Here is a 16,419-nt window from a genome sequence, read left to right as displayed (position 1 = left end):
GTGCCCAAATAGTAGAATTTTAGAGCCTTAAAAGGCATGATAACAGAACTTCCAGGCTTTTCTTAGACATTGCCAGTTATGGAACTCATTTCACCTTTTTTTTTTTTAAAGATTTATTTTATTTATTTATTATATGTAAGTACACTGTAGCTGTCTTCAGACGCACCAGAAGAGGGCATCAGATCTCATTACAGGTGGTTGTGAGCCACCATGTAGTTGCTGGGATTTGAACTTCGGACCTTTGGAAGAGCAGTCGGGTGCTCTTACCCACTGAGCCATCTCACCAGCCCCTCATTTCACCTTTTAACATTTGGAAAAATTGGTTTAAAGAAAACAAGCTTTTCAAAGCTGAGGAGTGGGAGGGAATTTTAATACATTCACCAAATGAAAGAACAAGAACATACTGTAGACATAAGTTAAGACAGCTTAGAGTCATAAACAAAATGTGAGGTAGACTGACTAGTGAGTGAAATTCACCAAGTTTTGGTGAAGAAAGTTTTACAGTAACAGTAACACAGATGCCCCTTTCTAACAATCATAAGAAGCAGTTGCATGAATTACAGCCAAAACTCAACTACAGCATTTCTAAGTTTTTAGTTTACATTCAATATTAACCTGTGTGAACTGTCACACATGCCAAGGTTCAACAGGTCTGCAGGTAAGTTACCAGGTTTGCCCTACCTCAATGTCTTAGTGAATCTATTTGTCCTACCTCAGTGTCCTCAGGGATGGAAGGTAAAATCAAACACACCATGACATGAATTAACAAGTCATGGTGGCCTGGGCTTGTGCAATTTCATCCTTAAAGAGGACCTAGCATTCTCTAAAGAATTATACTGATTTAGGTCATTTTAAAAGATCCAAACCTTAATGAAGTTAGGCTTTGGAGACCAAGAGGCAGGTAAACTGAGCTTTCTCAACTATCGGAGTGATGGCCTTTTGGTTTTACTCTGGCATTTCTCTTGAGCAGAGTTGAGTAGTATTTACAGTTCATGATCACTTGAATTTCTAGATGTAGCCCTAACATGGAGTACTTGCATTGAAGTATCTTAGTTCAAAAAGAATAAACCAGTAAGAACTCCTAAGAGGCCTCTGCCCCTCATAAAACTGTTGTGAATTATTTCAAGTATTTTACTCACCTTACATAGTGTTATTGGAATATTGCACAAACAGTGGCTTTCTTGGTATTACCTGCATTGGATCTTTTCAGCAAAGGAAGAACAAGTATCTAATTCATATCTAATTCAGACTTCCCTGGAAAGTACCTCTTTGCTGAAATTCTGCTGTACTAAAGCTAAGGAGTAAGCATTTTTAATAAGGCAAGGTCCCCTTTGAAGGTCAATTAAAAATGGGATTAAAAGGAATTATCCTTTTAAAATACATTAAAAACATCATATGTAGCTATGTTAAAACCAAGAAATCTGCAGAGCATTTCCATCTAATACATCCCATCTTCTGACTAGCTGTAAAGTTCTTGTTATCTCTGGATAACCAGATCCATCATCTAACACTCCCAGTAATACAGGCTCATTAGGGATCTTAGTAGTCTCAGGTCCTAAGACAGATTCAAGTAAAAGTGACTGCTTTAACTGGAGATAAAATCATACACATGGGCTGAGAAAAATCCACAAACTAGAGCAATTTCAGTGTAAACTTCCAATAGATTATTGTAGAATATTTTCTCAAAATGTTTCTGATTAAAATATTTGGTTAGAAATACATAGAAACTTATTCCTTCTACTGTTGATATTAGTCATACACTACCCGCTAACTTTAATGAGTCCACATCAATGAGTCTAAAAGACTCTTCATGGAATTTTCTTTAATCGGGGAAATTGTCACTGATAAAATTATAAGGAAAACTTGTCTATGGTTGTGTTTTCTGCTCCACTCATTTTTATGTGTCAGTGCACCACAGCAGTTACTCACTGAGTTGTTTAAAGGATGCTAAGCCTGAGCTGACGAAACCAGATAGTTAGACTCCACAATAGAATCCCAGCATGATGTGTGCGTTTCCAGGTGCCAGCTGCTCACTTTGAACCAACACAGTGGTGTGGCATAACTGCAGAGTGCATCACTGTATGCTTAAAGACTGGAAGTGGGAAAAACAAAGGAGTTCAGCTCAGAGAACCTTCATAAATGCACACAATGTCTGCTCTGCATTTACTGACTTTTTTTTGTTCAGTTTAAATAGTAAACTTTAACTCCTGTGGAAATTTTGCCAAAGGTTTCAATACATATAAGATTATAAATTTTAAACTAACACTGCACAGAAAAAGACAAGCTACTTCTTTTTAAATACAAATATCTTCTACATTCTATCATTTCAGACCCCTGAGTAATACTGTACCAAAGTACAGATCTGAAGAGAAACTGAGGGTTCAGGCCTCAAATGTTAATCTTCAATTCATTCCACACCAGTGGTGTGTCTCACATAACACATTCAGGCTGGTTAATGCTGACAGTCCCCTGTCCCCCAATGTAGTATGGTAGAAAAAACAATGTGGACTCCACATTTGTTCTCCAGAATATATCCTCGGGCTCCCACAGGCAGAGCACACCCTAAGTAACTGAATAACTGCCCACTGTAGCATTGACTTGAACCTGGGTCCTGTCAGCAGAACTGAAGAAGGACAGTGCCCCCAAAGACCCTGGTCACGTTTGGGGAGTTCTTTGGAGAAGAGATAAATATGTTGCACTTTGCTCCACAGTGATTGTACTTTAAAGGAAAAAAATCCCCAATAATTGTTTGTCCCACCCCCTTAGGGGTATGTTTGTTGTTTTTGGTCTCTTCAAAAACTCAAACATGGCGTCCAGTAAGAAAGTAGAGAGGCTTGTCATCACTGCTGTTAGCAGTTTGAAACTCATCCCGGAGGCGGAACTGCCACTCATCCTCTAACTCTAAGCGAACAATTGTTTGACGTAATGAGCTTCTGTCTTGGCAGATGACACACAGGGTAGCACCTTGAGGGAGGAAGTTGATTACATTGATAAGAATATAACTACCTTTGAGGAATAATTTTTAAATTATTTATTGTACAAGTGCTCTGTCTGCATATATGCCTGCATGTTAGAAGAGGGCATCAGATCCCTTTATAGATGGTTGCTAACTGCCATGTGGTTGCTGGAAATTGAACTCCGGTCCTCTGGAAGAGCAGCAGTACTCTTAACCCTGAGCCATCTCTCCAGCCCCTAGATAATTGATTTTATCTTAAGTAGTTTTGCAAAAGTTTCCAGGAGCGTGAAGTGATTATAGAGGGAAGTTTCTTTCAGCCACAGACCTTCCCTCCTATAGTGTCTGATGAACCCAGTGTTTCTTTTGTCTTTTTCTAGAACAGGGTTTCTCAATCTTAGAACTTTGTTGCGTGTTGGGTGCTCTTCTGTGCCTTGTGGAATATTTAGCATATCCCTAGCTTCCTGCCCACTGTTGGCCAAATATACCTCCCTCCCCATACACATACAGTGACAACCAAAAATCCCCTGAGGCGCATCCCCTCCTACGTGAGAACCACGGTTACGTACATACAAAAAAAACTCAAGTTTTGAGTGTACAGTGTTCAGAATGTCACTTTTATCACTGGCCTTGGTTCATCTTGTCAAGAGTATTTGTAATGCAGTTGTACCTTTTTCATGATGCATACCTATTAAGACAACTTTAATTTCTGTGCCAGAGTGTCTAGGAGGAACAATTATGTAATTTTTCTGTAGTTGATTTCTGATCCAGTCAAATGATTTTAGACTGTATATACTGCTTATAAACATGCATGTGTAGAATCAACCTAGCTTCTGTCTTAACTAGGTGCCAGAAGCGTGTGTTTCTAGAGTAAATAACAGTAAAGGCCTGTTTAAGAAGTCACAGGGGCTGGAGAGAGGGCTCAGTGGTTAAGAGCCTTTCTGCCTCTTTCAGAAGTCCTGAGTTCAATTCCCAGCACCCACATCAGATGGCTTACAACCTTAAGTTCCAAGGTGTCTGCCACTCTCTGGCCTCTGCAGGCACTTGCACACATACCCACACATTAAAATTGTCTTTTAAAGTCATAGATCTTATTATTCACCTGAACTTAATTTAGTCTTATGATAACAGAGCATGGTCTTCCCCAATAACATTAGTAGTCCTGGTTTAGAATCAAAATACCCAAATTACTGGCCAAAACTTTGATGGCTTGTGTGGCATTCAACTCTTGATTATTATTTGTGTGTGTGAGAGAGAGAGAGAGAGAGAGAGAGAGAGAGAGAGAGAGAGAGAGAGAGAGAGAGAGAGAGAGAGAGAGAGAAGAATAGCATTTACATTCAAGACACTCAGTTGACTTACCTTTTAGAAACTTGAATTTCTTAAGAAGATCAGCACCTACAAAAGAGTCGCAGAGGTACAGGAGGAGTCCACTGAAGAACACCCCTTCACAATTGACGTTGCTGGAGTGCGGTCTGGAGCTGATGTAGCATATGGCTACCTGAAAGTAGTAAGCAGAAAAAACGACATTTCAAAAGCAAAGAAAGGGGCTATGCCTTTAGTAAGAAATGCTGTGCCTTCCTCTTCAGCTTGGGATGCAAGGTGAAGGAGTGAAATCTTTCTCCCTGAGTGAGTTGGTTATTCAAGCTTTGTACTCACTATTTAGTATTCAGATATCTTTCACTCTCTCAAGACAGGTCTCTCTCTCTCTGTCTCTCTCTGTCTCTCTCTTGTCTGTCTGTCTGTCTGTCTCTCTCTCTCCCTCTCCCCCTCTCCTTCTCCCTCTCCCGCCTTCCCTTCCTCCCTCCCTTCCTTCCTTTCTTTCTTTTTTTTTATTTATAGTCCTGACTGTCCTAGAACTTGCTCTGTAGACTGGGCTGGCCTTGAACTCACAAAGATCTGTCTGTCTCTGCCTCCTAAGTGTTGGAATTAAAGGCATGGGCCACCAATGCTTAGTGATCTTCCATATTTTAAAGTATCTAATTAATTTACTGTAGTAAATCATTATTCAGCAAATATTAAGAAAAGGTGTATGTGTGTTTAAAATCCTACATTTTGGGGCTAGAGAGTTGGCTCAGTGGTTTAGAGCACTGCTGTTTTTTCAGAAGCCCCAGATTTAAAAAAAAAAAAAAGATTTATATATATGAGCGCACTGTAGCTGTCTTCAGACACACCAGAAGAGGGCATCTGATCCCATTACAGATGGTTGTGAGCCACCATGTGGTTGCTGGGACTTGAACTCAGGACCTCTGGAAGAGCAGCCAGTGCTCTTACCCGCTGAGCCATCTCTCCAGTCCTGAAGCCCCAGATTTGTTTCCCAGTATCCACATGGCTGTTCACAATCACCTGTGACTTTAGACTTTTAGATTTTTAAAAAAGATTATAAGGGTATATTACATTATTGAGGATAATAAAATATACTCTCAAGATAATCCCAAGGAAAAACTTAGTTGTAGAAAGCTAGAGGTACAACTGGCAATGAAAATAGTAGACTAAAACTAGGGAATGGAAAAACAGAGATGGCAGCTCTGCAGTCTCACAGAGCTTGTGCTTACTTGTTCAGTAACCACTGGGCTCTACATATGCTAAGAGACTGTGTGCCTGACAAGAACTGGATCTAAATCCACATTACACAGCATGGTCTGATTGGTGTCAACAAGTAGGGAAAGCAGCTGCTTCTGTCCAAGTCATCAGGGCAGGCTCTTCAGAGTAAGGCAGGACACCAGAGGTAACCATGTCACTGGCTAGTTCTGTTCATGTGGGACCCCTTGAATCATATTGTTATTGTCTCTCTTAGAACCATCTTAAATTTTCAATGGGACTGAGAAGGGGGAAGAGATGGATACGGCACCCAGGAGTAGACAGTCCCACCTTTACCTCCTGTCCAATGTTAAGGTAGCAGTCAATGGCCAGCACAGGACTCTTGAAGTTATGGATGGCTTTAGGGAAGAGTTTATATGAGGCATGTTGAAGGAACTTCTCCAGGAGGAACTGTGCAGGGGCTGCCAGTAGTGTGTGTTCACTGTCAGGAGCACAGACGTACTGAAGGGGCAAGATGGGGACTAAGTTCTCTGAAACCTGAAATCAGATGATCATGGGAAATGTGCCTGTCAGTGAATGAAATGTCTTAAGATCACAATGGATTGCATCCTAATAGCTTCCATATACATTACCCCTAAAGAATATCGGAAATTATACAATACTGAACCCTACACGAATGTTTATACACACAATCTATAGTTTCTAAATTAGGCACAAAATATGTGTGTGGTCTCTTGACTGAAAGCATAGTATTTTCAGGCCATGGTTGACAATGGTAAGGCTCCAGATAAAGGAGGGCTTCTATGGGCTGGAGAGCAGGCTCAGTGGTTAGGATCATTAGCTGTTCTTGCAAAGGATCAAGATTCCCTACAACCACATGGTATCTCAAAACCATTATAACTCCAGATCTAAGGGATTCTTGTATGGCCTCCAAAGGAATCAGGTACGTGTACATGCATACATGTATGCAGTAGATTCATAAACACAAAGTAAAACGTATCTTACAAAAACTAGCAACTAAAGAAGGATTGCTGTATTAATAGCAGTTGCGTGATGGATTCAGATTTCTCATTTTCTATATTTCTTCATTCGCCCACTTCAGGAATAGTATAATGTTCTTTAAGTTACAGTAAGAATCTCTGGAATATCTCTGTATTTAATGAATACTTTATAGTGTTTGGGCATTTCTCAGCTCCTGCTAAGTAGTTGACAAGCTGTAGTAATCAGCTAGCATTAAGACTCCCTGGAAAGGGTATAGTCGATACTCTGATTTTTCAAGCTTTGAGCTGTAATATTTTCTTTAAAAGACAAGCTAAGGACCAGACAAGCATTTTTATTGTATTTTTCTCCTGTGTTACATAGGAGTTATCACAATCTACGGACTTCTGTCTTGGAAGTAAAGCTTTGCAGTTGGATGCACTCATTTAGTCCCAGTGCTTGGGAGGCAGAGACAGGCAGATCTCTGAGTTGGAGGCCAGCCTGGACTACATAGTTTCAGGACAGCTATGTAGAAAACCTGTCTTGAAATAAAACCAAACCCAATTAATAAGTAAATAAGCAAGTATGCAAGCTTTGATGTAATTGTTAAGGCAACAATTTTGTTGAATTACCAAAAGTGAAGTTTTTGTTGTAGCTGAGCCCTCGCTGATAGATGAAGCTGCACATTGAGACCCCCCAGGACCACTTCCCTGTCCACATGCCAGTACTTTAGTGACAAAGCTATTTATAAGAAAGCACTTGTGTTTCTTTTCAAGAGTTGCATCAAACTTTATAAGACTTACCATGAGCTTTGGTTTAATGATAAAGTCCCTTTGCCCTCCAACCTGCACGTGTTTCTTCATGAGACTGAAGTTATTAAAGCGGCAGATGAGGAGGCCACTACTGTTTGTCCTCAGGTTAAAGTCAACATCTTCACAGAAATACCTAAGTCATAACAACAATGATAGGTTTCTTTGACTTCCTGCCACATCTCAACTATGATAACTACACAGAGAAATGAGTGACAGAGATGAGGGAAGGGCCCAAAACATGGACCTTATCCTTGGGAAGTTGGCCCTCACTCTACTGATTTGAGCATTATAGCTTTAAAGGAAGGAGGAAAGAATTTTGTCTGTTATGCCACGGGTTTTAGGTAACCTATCAGAAACAGGACTATACATCCTGTGTGTTCCAGCAGGAAAGCCAGAGGTCTTGTGGTTTTAAAATTCTGGTTACATACTCGATGAAGCAGTAGGTATTCTAATAGCTACAGGTTGAGGTTGGATATAAAGAGTGACTTTGTGGTCTCTAATACCATTCCTTGGCCATTTGAGGTTTCTCAGGAATGTGGTATGATTAATTAAAGGGGCCTGCCTTCTGCCTTCTCCCCAGGGAGCTGTGGGCCTTACACACTGGAGAGAGTATTTCCCTTCCTAGTTCTCAGGATGAATATGCGGTTAATATTGGACATTCACAGGCCTACACATTGAGCAGTATTAATTTAATGAATTTTGTTTCTACTTGAATTCTTGATAAATAATCAGATGGCCAACCTGTGTTTTCTATTTTTGCATAACAATATCAAGGGCCTAGGTCATGCTAGGTCTGGGAGCACATATCTGCAGTGCCAGCACTCAGTAGGATCACAAGTGTGAGGCCAGCCTGGACCACATAAGGAGTTCTGGGCTTATCGTCCAAGGCAAAATACAAACAATGTAGAGGTTGAAGTGGGCAACACGCTCTGATAGATAGCAGGATGACCTGCATCCATGAGCCTGACCTACCTGTTGAAGTCATACTGTACATTCTGAGTTAGGTCTATATTGAGGAGAATGAAATCATGCACATGACATCTTGAGAATGGGGCCTTTAGGCTCTGTGAAGTCAGCTTGCTGTTCCATTTCTGTATGCCCAGGATTGCGTAGTGGATAATTTTTGGTGTGGCTTCAATATGCTGCAAGACGCTCTTCAGGGACACATTCTTACTGGAAATTCCTGCTTCTGTAGGCTGGCTATAAAATGTAGAGTTAGTTTATGAAGAACCAACACTATTTTATCTATATCTATATTAAATCCTGTAAAGGATATAATAAGATAATTTACAAAGTCCAGTCATACTGCCTGTCATGAGAAGCTGGCCTTTGGTGGTAGGTCTTATCAACTTTAGGGCAAAAAAGGAAATAATCTAGTTCATGTTTCAAAGTAAATAATGAACTTGAGTTGCCAAAGACATGACCAGGGTTTAAAAATACAGAAACATCCAGTTCTGATAATTAATTACATATAATAAAGAATTCTATGCATGCTTCACTGATTTCAAGTCCACAGAAGAAATGGTGGGAAATCAGTGTTTCGTTAAGGATACTGTTGAGTTTTAGCAGCAATTTAACAAACGTGTTACTGTTTAGCATTCCCCTGCTAAGCACTACCTAGCATCTGTAAGGGATCCCAGAAAGTCACCACTGCTCTAGGAAAACCACCGCTGGCCTTGGAGGTGACATAGCTTCCTCTCTTCACCTCAGGAGGTAAGCAGAGCTGGGACTTATTTACATGTCAGGGTCTGTATAAACGAATCACAGTATCAGAACAGATTTTGCAGCTAAGGAATACCAGGATGTGGAAAAGGCCCAGGAACTTAATGACATATTATCTTTAGAATAAAATTTTCAGGCTGGAGAGTTGGTTAAGAGCACTGACTGCTCTTCCAGAGGTCCTGAGTTCAATTCCCATCAACCACATGGTGGCTCATAACCATCTGTAATGGGGATCCGATGCCCTCTGCTGCTTTGTCTAAAGACAGCAACAGTATACTCACATACATGAAATAAATAAATCTTTAAAAAAACATTCTACGTAACTAGTGAGCTAGTGAGAGTAGTCTCATGATCCACGTTGCTCAGGAAAACTGTATCTCTTAATTTTTTCTAATCTAGATCATAACCTCACACACACACACCCACCCCCCCCCACACACATGCAGCTTCTTGGAAGCATCACTACCTGGTTTGCTCCTGAACACTGTGAATGTTCCACAGGACACAGGAGTCATCCATCACAACGATGAAAGGCCAGACACACTGCCGCTTGACTCCCAGTTCCTCCAGGCGATTCCTTTCCAGCTCTAGGTTGTGATATGACAGCTCCTTAATGAGGAACCTAGCAGCACCTGGAAGGCAGTACAACCACAGCTCTCCATCCTCCACTCAGACTAGTCACATTACCTCCACTGGCATACTGTTTACACAGGGGTGGGGCATGCTGGAGAGAAGATGAAGAGAATGCTAGTTTGGTACCTAGCACCCATGTCAGGCAGCTCTAGGGAGAATCTGATGCTTTTAACCTCTATAGGATCTGATGCTTTTAGCTTCTATGGGTACCTGCACCTGTGCACAGACACATAATTTTTAAAAATTCTCCAAAATCCCTGGGAAAATACATAGATTTCTGGAACCCATTACTAGAGATTCACTTGTGTGAGTACTGAAGGCCAGAAACAAATCTGATGGTGTATGGCTTGCACTCTGAAGAATATACTTCAAAATTCTACTTCCCTGATAGGACAGAGGACACCTCAGACAGCAGATGAAATGGTGACTAGTGCCTTAGAACACGACAAGGAGCTCACTCTTAGAGGCAGCTACTCACAACCTGCCTGCCTCACAGTAAGCCAGGGCCATGGACAGCAGCTATGAAGTCAAGAAATGGGCACCCATTCTAGATCTGCATTTTGCAAAAGATAGGGCAGTACAGTTGATGCATGGTACAGAGCAAGAGAACAGACCAGAGACAAGCTGCCTGGGGAATGAGTTAATTCCACTGAGCTTTGGTTTCCTTACCTCTAAGAAGTAATGACAGTGTTACATGTGGTCAGGATGGTGCCTAGCATATAGGAAGTACTATAAGGAAAGTTAATGATAATTAAGATGAATTAGCTAAGATTTTTTTCTTTTTCCGAGACAGGGTTTCTCTGCGTAGCCCTGGCTGTCCTGGAACTCACTCTGTAGACCAGGCTGGCCTCGAACTCAGAAATCTGCCTGCCTCTGCCTCTCAAGTGCTGGGACTAAAGGCATGCACCACCTCACCCGGCTAATGGGTAGCCCAGGCTGGCCTCGAACTAGTGATCCTCCTGCCTCTGCCTCCTCCAGCAAATCCTACTGGCGTGTGCCACCACTACCGGCTAGCTAAGATTTTTTAATGAAACAAAATACAGATTATAATGAAAAGGGCTAGTTAATGTTTGGAAGAACCCTAAACAATAGGATTAGATCAAGGAAATACTAGAATTTAGGAACATCTACCTCTCAAGAGTCTGTGAAATACTCTGCATTTTCAACAGAATATGGATCACATAGGTAAAATTGACAGCTAACATGGCAGTCAGTTGTAAAGACCAAAGGTTTTCCAGCTATGATCAGAAACAAGAAAATGATGCCTGTGTCCACTTAGCAGTACTAGAAGCCCTAGTCAGAACAATTAGGCAAGAAAAGGAAAATGAACCGAATTAGGAAACAGTAATGTGATGTTCCCAGGCCATATATCACATATGGAGAAAATGCACAGAAAACCTAGAGCTCATGAGATAATTCAGCAATTTAAAAGGAAAAGTCTAAGGAATTTAGGTTTTTTATAGCATGAAAAAGAGTAAAATACTTAGGAATACACTTAGCCAAGAAGGCAAAAGGCAGTACAGTGAAAAACACTGTTTTGTAGATAACCATACTTCCTAAAGATCAACAACTTAATGCATTTACTAAAATGTTTTCATAGATGTAGGAAAGATATTCTTAATGGAATCTGAGGGCACCTCAAAGTGCACCCAAAGTGGAGATCTTATTGATGTAGGCAATGATTTTGTTTTTCAAATAGCAGCTCAAAGTGTGAAAATAGATAAATTGGGTTATATCAAACTAAGATAAAAGCTCTTGAAGCCAAATCAGCAGAGTTGAGACAACCTACAAAAATAAGAGACAGCACACAGAGTGGGACAAAATACTTGCAAACTACTGATACAACAAGGGGCTAATATATAAGGAACTAAAAAAGCTGAGTATCAAATAATTCAGGTAGAAAGTGGGCTGGCTTGGAAAGACTGCATAACTTTACTCTTAGCACCTGAGAAACAGACAAGAGAATCACCAGTTCAAGACTGGTCATGGCTACCTAGCAAGACCACTAGCCCACAACCATTAATGCTCAATATCACCAACCATCAAGGAATGCAACTCAAAGCTAGAGTGATGGCATCTCACCTCAGAATGGCTGTCTCTAAAATGTATAATTAACATGACAAGAGTGCAGAGGAAAAGGATACATGCTGATGGAGCAGCTATCATAGAAAATGTGCAGTATCCTAAAGCAACTGAAGCTGGAAGTACCATTTGACCCAGCAAGTCCACTGGTTGGTGTATTTCCAAGAGAGAGAACTATTATATTGTAGTCTCATGTCATTCAATGCAGATCTCTTTTCGGCAGCAGTGCTGGAACATCTCATAGCCACATGAAAAAATGAAACTGTGTCCTTATTGCATGAGAAATTAATTAAAATGCTTCAGTGACCAAAGTAAAAGTCAGCATTATAGAGCATTTAGAAGGAAACAAAGTACAGAGTAATGACAGGGAAACTGGCAGTGGTCTGTGTGTGGGGACAACACACACCAAGAGAAATAGACAAACAGGATTCCATCAAAACTAAGAACTTGAGGACATCAAGGACACTATTAACATTGGAATGGGTAAAGATATAAAAGGACATTTGCTGAGTTAATATTGAACTATAAAAGACTTGTGTAAATTATCAGAGTGATCCAGGTGAAGAAATGAGTAGAGGACTGTGGAAGACATTTTTCTAAAGACACAGCCTAAACACATGGGTGTGCTTATCAACCGTGCTTTGTGACATAAGCTGTGGTATCAACTACTCGGGTGACTGAGACAGGAAATCACTTAAAGCATTTGAGAGGCCTGAACGTCAGTGTGCAGCACTGAGGTGAGAGGAAGAGGACAGTCTCAAATCATTACGGAACTGCAAATCAAAATCATAGGTAAGTACCACCTCAGAAACAAGTGGGGAGAACTTAAATACTGCACCACAGGAAGTGCCCAGAGTACAGCTCTCAACACTGGTTCAGTTAGTTCCTGTGTATGGGAAATGAAGGTGACCTAGACACCCCTAGCACTCACATTCACATAATGAAGGTGACCTAGACACCCCTAGCGCTCACATTCACCAGGTGATACTTCTTTCTGGGAGAACTCTTGATGTTCTTTTTCCTGTGAAAAAGCAGGGCCGAGCCTGCCTGACACTTGCACTGTGTCACAGGTAGATGTCTTGACAAGACTAGACCTTGCCTTATGCCCCTAGCAGGACACGGTGGAGGGACCCTTTAAATTATTACCATCCACACTAAGAACATGTCTGGTCTCATGGATACATTTGGCCCTAGAATGTCCTGCCCATAAATATTGGGAGTCTACACTAAGAAGATTGCCCAACCCTTCTGAGGGCGTTCAACAATGCAGTGGTTTAGTCTTTAATATTCCTTAGAAGTTAAACATTCTGAAAAACTGCAAAAAACCATTAGGGTATATAAAATTACAGAACAGGGGAGAGGGAAGAACCCAGAGTTAAAAGACTTCTGGCCACAGGGCAGGGCAATTCTCAAAGGCAACCTCTGGAAGGTAATAGAGTTTAGTTTGTCTTTTTAGTCCTCCTCCCACTCCAAGGGCACTCTTACCCACGCCTGCATTATTAAACATGCCAGGAAGCACCAGCATGATGTGGTTGGGCCAGTATTTTCGGTATAGTGGCATCTCATATTCTTTGACTACCAGGAGGTGAAGGTGGCTGATGCCCTCCATTGCATGGAAAAGGTTTAGGAGCCCATGTTCATGGCGACCACTGGAAGGAGTGAAAATAGGACTCTTGACTGCATTTAGATTCTGTGGAAAGGAAAAAATGAGACAAAATGGGAAAATAAACCCTTAGATGCTGGCAGCTCAGAGAACCTCCACCCAGGGCCCAAAACTTTACACCCAACTCCCAGCCTACCTTGTCAGAAACCAGGGGCAGCCGCATGCTTTCCAGATGTCTGCCCTGCTTGCTGAAGACAAAATGACTCTCTTTGGACTTGGGGATGATGAAATAGAGCTGGACTTCTTCTCCCAGCATAGAAGAAGAGAACGTGAATGCGTGAAGGGTGGAATCGGACATCTAGATTCGAAAAGAAGAGAGGGAGGTCAGTATGGGTTTCCAAACATCCAGGCCATTCTTTTAGATGTTTGACATGAATAAGTGCCACCGGACATTCTGGCTGTGAGGAGCAACATGTAAAAGGCTTTATCATCTGCCAGCTGTCCCTGGTGCAGGGGCCAACTATGCAGCCCCCAAAAAGCCTCTCCAAGGGTAACTCCATTGGCACTGCCTGTATTATACATTCCCTTAGGACAAATGCTCAGTCTTGAAGACAAACATCTCTATGGATTGCCCTGCCATATGTCTTCTCTAGACACCAGTCACAGGACAGGTCTGCTCTGTGAGGCAGACTGAACACTTTAAGTATCAGCTCTTAGATAGTAGGGCTAGAGTTAGAAACATGGCTGTGGCACCAACACATTTTCATCAGCATTTAAAATCCAAGTAGGGTTCCTAATAGTTTTAACCTAAATAGTATATTTCAGAAAAATTAATACAGTCCCCCCCCCAAATTTTAGTTTGTTCTACATCACAAATGTGGAGACATATTATCTGTATTGTAATCCCACAGAAATGTCAAGAGGGGCAAACACCTATAATTTATGAGCCAAAGCACTTGTGTCTTCAATATCCTATAAAGAACTGTGACCAGGGCCAGTGGGATGGTTCATCAGGGAAAGGGTCTGGTGTTCTGGGTTTGAGCTCCACAGCCCACAATGGTGTAGTGAAGGAACCAGCTCCTGCATGCCTGCACACATACATGCACATATGCATGCACACACACATGCATGTATGCCTGTACACACACATGCACACATGCCTGCACACATGCCTGTACACACACATGCACGCACATGCATTCACAATTAAAATAATCATCAGCAGACTAGTAACCCACCAAGAAACAATGGGATAAACAGGTAAACAGTTAACTTGTAACCTAGTTTTCAGTGTATTCTTTCTAGTGTCTACTGAATTTCAGAAAATGATTTTAAGTTGCTGGGGGAGGGCATGGTCCTGAGGATCAGGTTTGGGGAATTTGCTCAGCACAGCCTCAAAGCAACAGGGTCTCAGGTGCTCAGTGCCAACACTAAAAGCTCCAGGAGAGAAAAGGGGACATGGGAAAACAACATGGAACTGTTTCCTCCTTCTATGCATAAAGATACACGAGGCAAAAAGACGCTTAAGGGGCTGGGAGTGCTAGAATATGCATTATCATTTGCAAGGGCCTGGGATATACGTATACCTATCACCCAAAATATGAGAAAATAAAACCAGGCATGGTGTGTTGGAGGATCGTGAGTTCGAGGCCAGCCTGAACAGTGAGCTTCTGTACCAGGAGAAAGATGGGGGAGGAGACAAGTGCTGAGTAACAATTGGAGTTTCTCTGGGACCTGAAGCCAGGAGTCTCTGGTTTCACCCTACCCTCACTACCTCACAGACAGGGTCCACAGTGGGCAGGCAAGGGCAGAGGCTCTACCTGGGAGGCAGGGGTGAAGGCCATGTACTGCTGGCACTGTTCACAGTGGTGGAAGGTATTATAGGCTGCATACTGGGTTAGCATCATAGACATGGTTTCTCGTTGCCGGGGCTCCTCCACTTTGTATTCCTTTATTACTTCTGCATATAAAGGGAGAAGAAACGGTTATTCCCATGACTCACATGTGAAGCTTGGAAAGAAATGCTCATTTCTCATAAGGACGTTTCAAAGGACTATGTAATTTGAGCCCTAACAAGCAAGTTTAAAAATCAAGATGTATGTATGTGCCTGTTCATGTGTAAGAGTGAAAAACAGAATTATTATGCTCTTCTCAAAGGAGTAGACTGTCTCCCTGGCCCACCTCAATTCTTGATTTGGAGTTCCCTTGACCTCCACAGACTGACTGTGTGTACTGACCTTGTTTGATGCCAGCCAGCTTCTCACTGTAGACCAGACTCATCAGACGGTACTTAGGATCGTGTACACTGACGTCGAAAGGCATTTTGCTGAAGGTCTCAATGTCAGGCCAGGGCTCTCCCTCTGACTGGCTCAGTTCACTGTCATCGCTGTGATCTAAGGCAGGGCAGGGCAGGGCATAGGACAGGTGGGCCCACTTCCTTCCCACCTCACCACCATCCTGAACAGGTATATTAACCTGTTTAAGTAAATAACTGCATCACCTCCATCCTGAAGCAAAGTCCAGGGAGACATTGCTGAGCAAGGAGCTCTCTTATCCCAGAGTGGAAGGACCCAAAGTGACTCCCTCAGACTTTTCACTGAGAAGAGGGTTCCCTTCCTAGCCCTGAAGTAGCTTCTCCATGTCCAGTTCACAAGCTCCGGTGCCGTTAGATTCAGTCTGCCAGTTCTCCTTAAAAACATACTTATATGGATGATCAAAATTCTCGGCACTAGCTGGGGGGTTTGAAGACATTGATGTCCTGGATAATTTGGTTATTGTTATTTCTCAATAGTGGGGGCAGCCTCACACAACCCAGGCAAGCACTGAGCCATGGCCCTAGACTTTCTATAAAAACTGGAGACAAAGATGGCTAATTTTGGTTGTCAATTTGACCACATCTGAAATCAACTAAAACTCATGTAGCGGGGCAGGCCTGTAAAGGATCTTCTTGACTGGATCATTTGAAGTCAGAGGACCCACTTTAAATCCGGGCCACACCAGTTGGCATTGTACATCCAATGACATGGAAGAGGGAATCTTTTCCCTTTTGTCTGCTTGCTCTCACTCTCACTAGCAAGTTCTTCTCTCCTACTGCTAAG

At 42.0% G+C, this 16,419-nt stretch overlaps 1 protein-coding gene across 2 annotated transcripts in view; it reads right to left on the bottom strand.

The window, feature by feature from the left end:
• Positions 1 to 322: 322 nt before the first annotated feature.
• The window catches only part of Greb1l (GREB1 like retinoic acid receptor coactivator), a 237,796-nt gene continuing 221,699 nt past the window's right edge, over positions 323 to 16,419 (bottom strand). For both annotated transcript variants that reach the window (XM_085833393.1, XM_021150817.3), the window contains 10 exons: positions 15,559 to 15,714; positions 15,142 to 15,281; positions 13,518 to 13,679; positions 13,204 to 13,408; positions 9,470 to 9,635; positions 8,254 to 8,481; positions 7,273 to 7,414; positions 5,828 to 6,028; positions 4,313 to 4,451; positions 323 to 2,964 (listed from right to left, as the gene is read on the bottom strand). In XM_085833393.1, the coding sequence (XP_085689519.1) occupies positions 2,801 to 2,964; positions 4,313 to 4,451; positions 5,828 to 6,028; positions 7,273 to 7,414; positions 8,254 to 8,481; positions 9,470 to 9,635; positions 13,204 to 13,408; positions 13,518 to 13,679; positions 15,142 to 15,281; positions 15,559 to 15,714 (1,703 nt within the window). In that variant the 3' untranslated portion in view covers positions 323 to 2,800. The remainder of the gene's footprint in view (positions 2,965 to 4,312; positions 4,452 to 5,827; positions 6,029 to 7,272; positions 7,415 to 8,253; positions 8,482 to 9,469; positions 9,636 to 13,203; positions 13,409 to 13,517; positions 13,680 to 15,141; positions 15,282 to 15,558; positions 15,715 to 16,419) is intronic.

This window comes from Mus caroli, unplaced genomic scaffold (assembly GCF_978045245.1).
Source record: "Mus caroli unplaced genomic scaffold, Mus_caroli_1 scaffold_19, whole genome shotgun sequence".
In the NCBI taxonomy this organism is placed as follows: Eukaryota; Metazoa; Chordata; class Mammalia; order Rodentia; family Muridae; genus Mus; species Mus caroli.
This window is presented reverse-complemented; position numbering and strand designations above follow the sequence as displayed.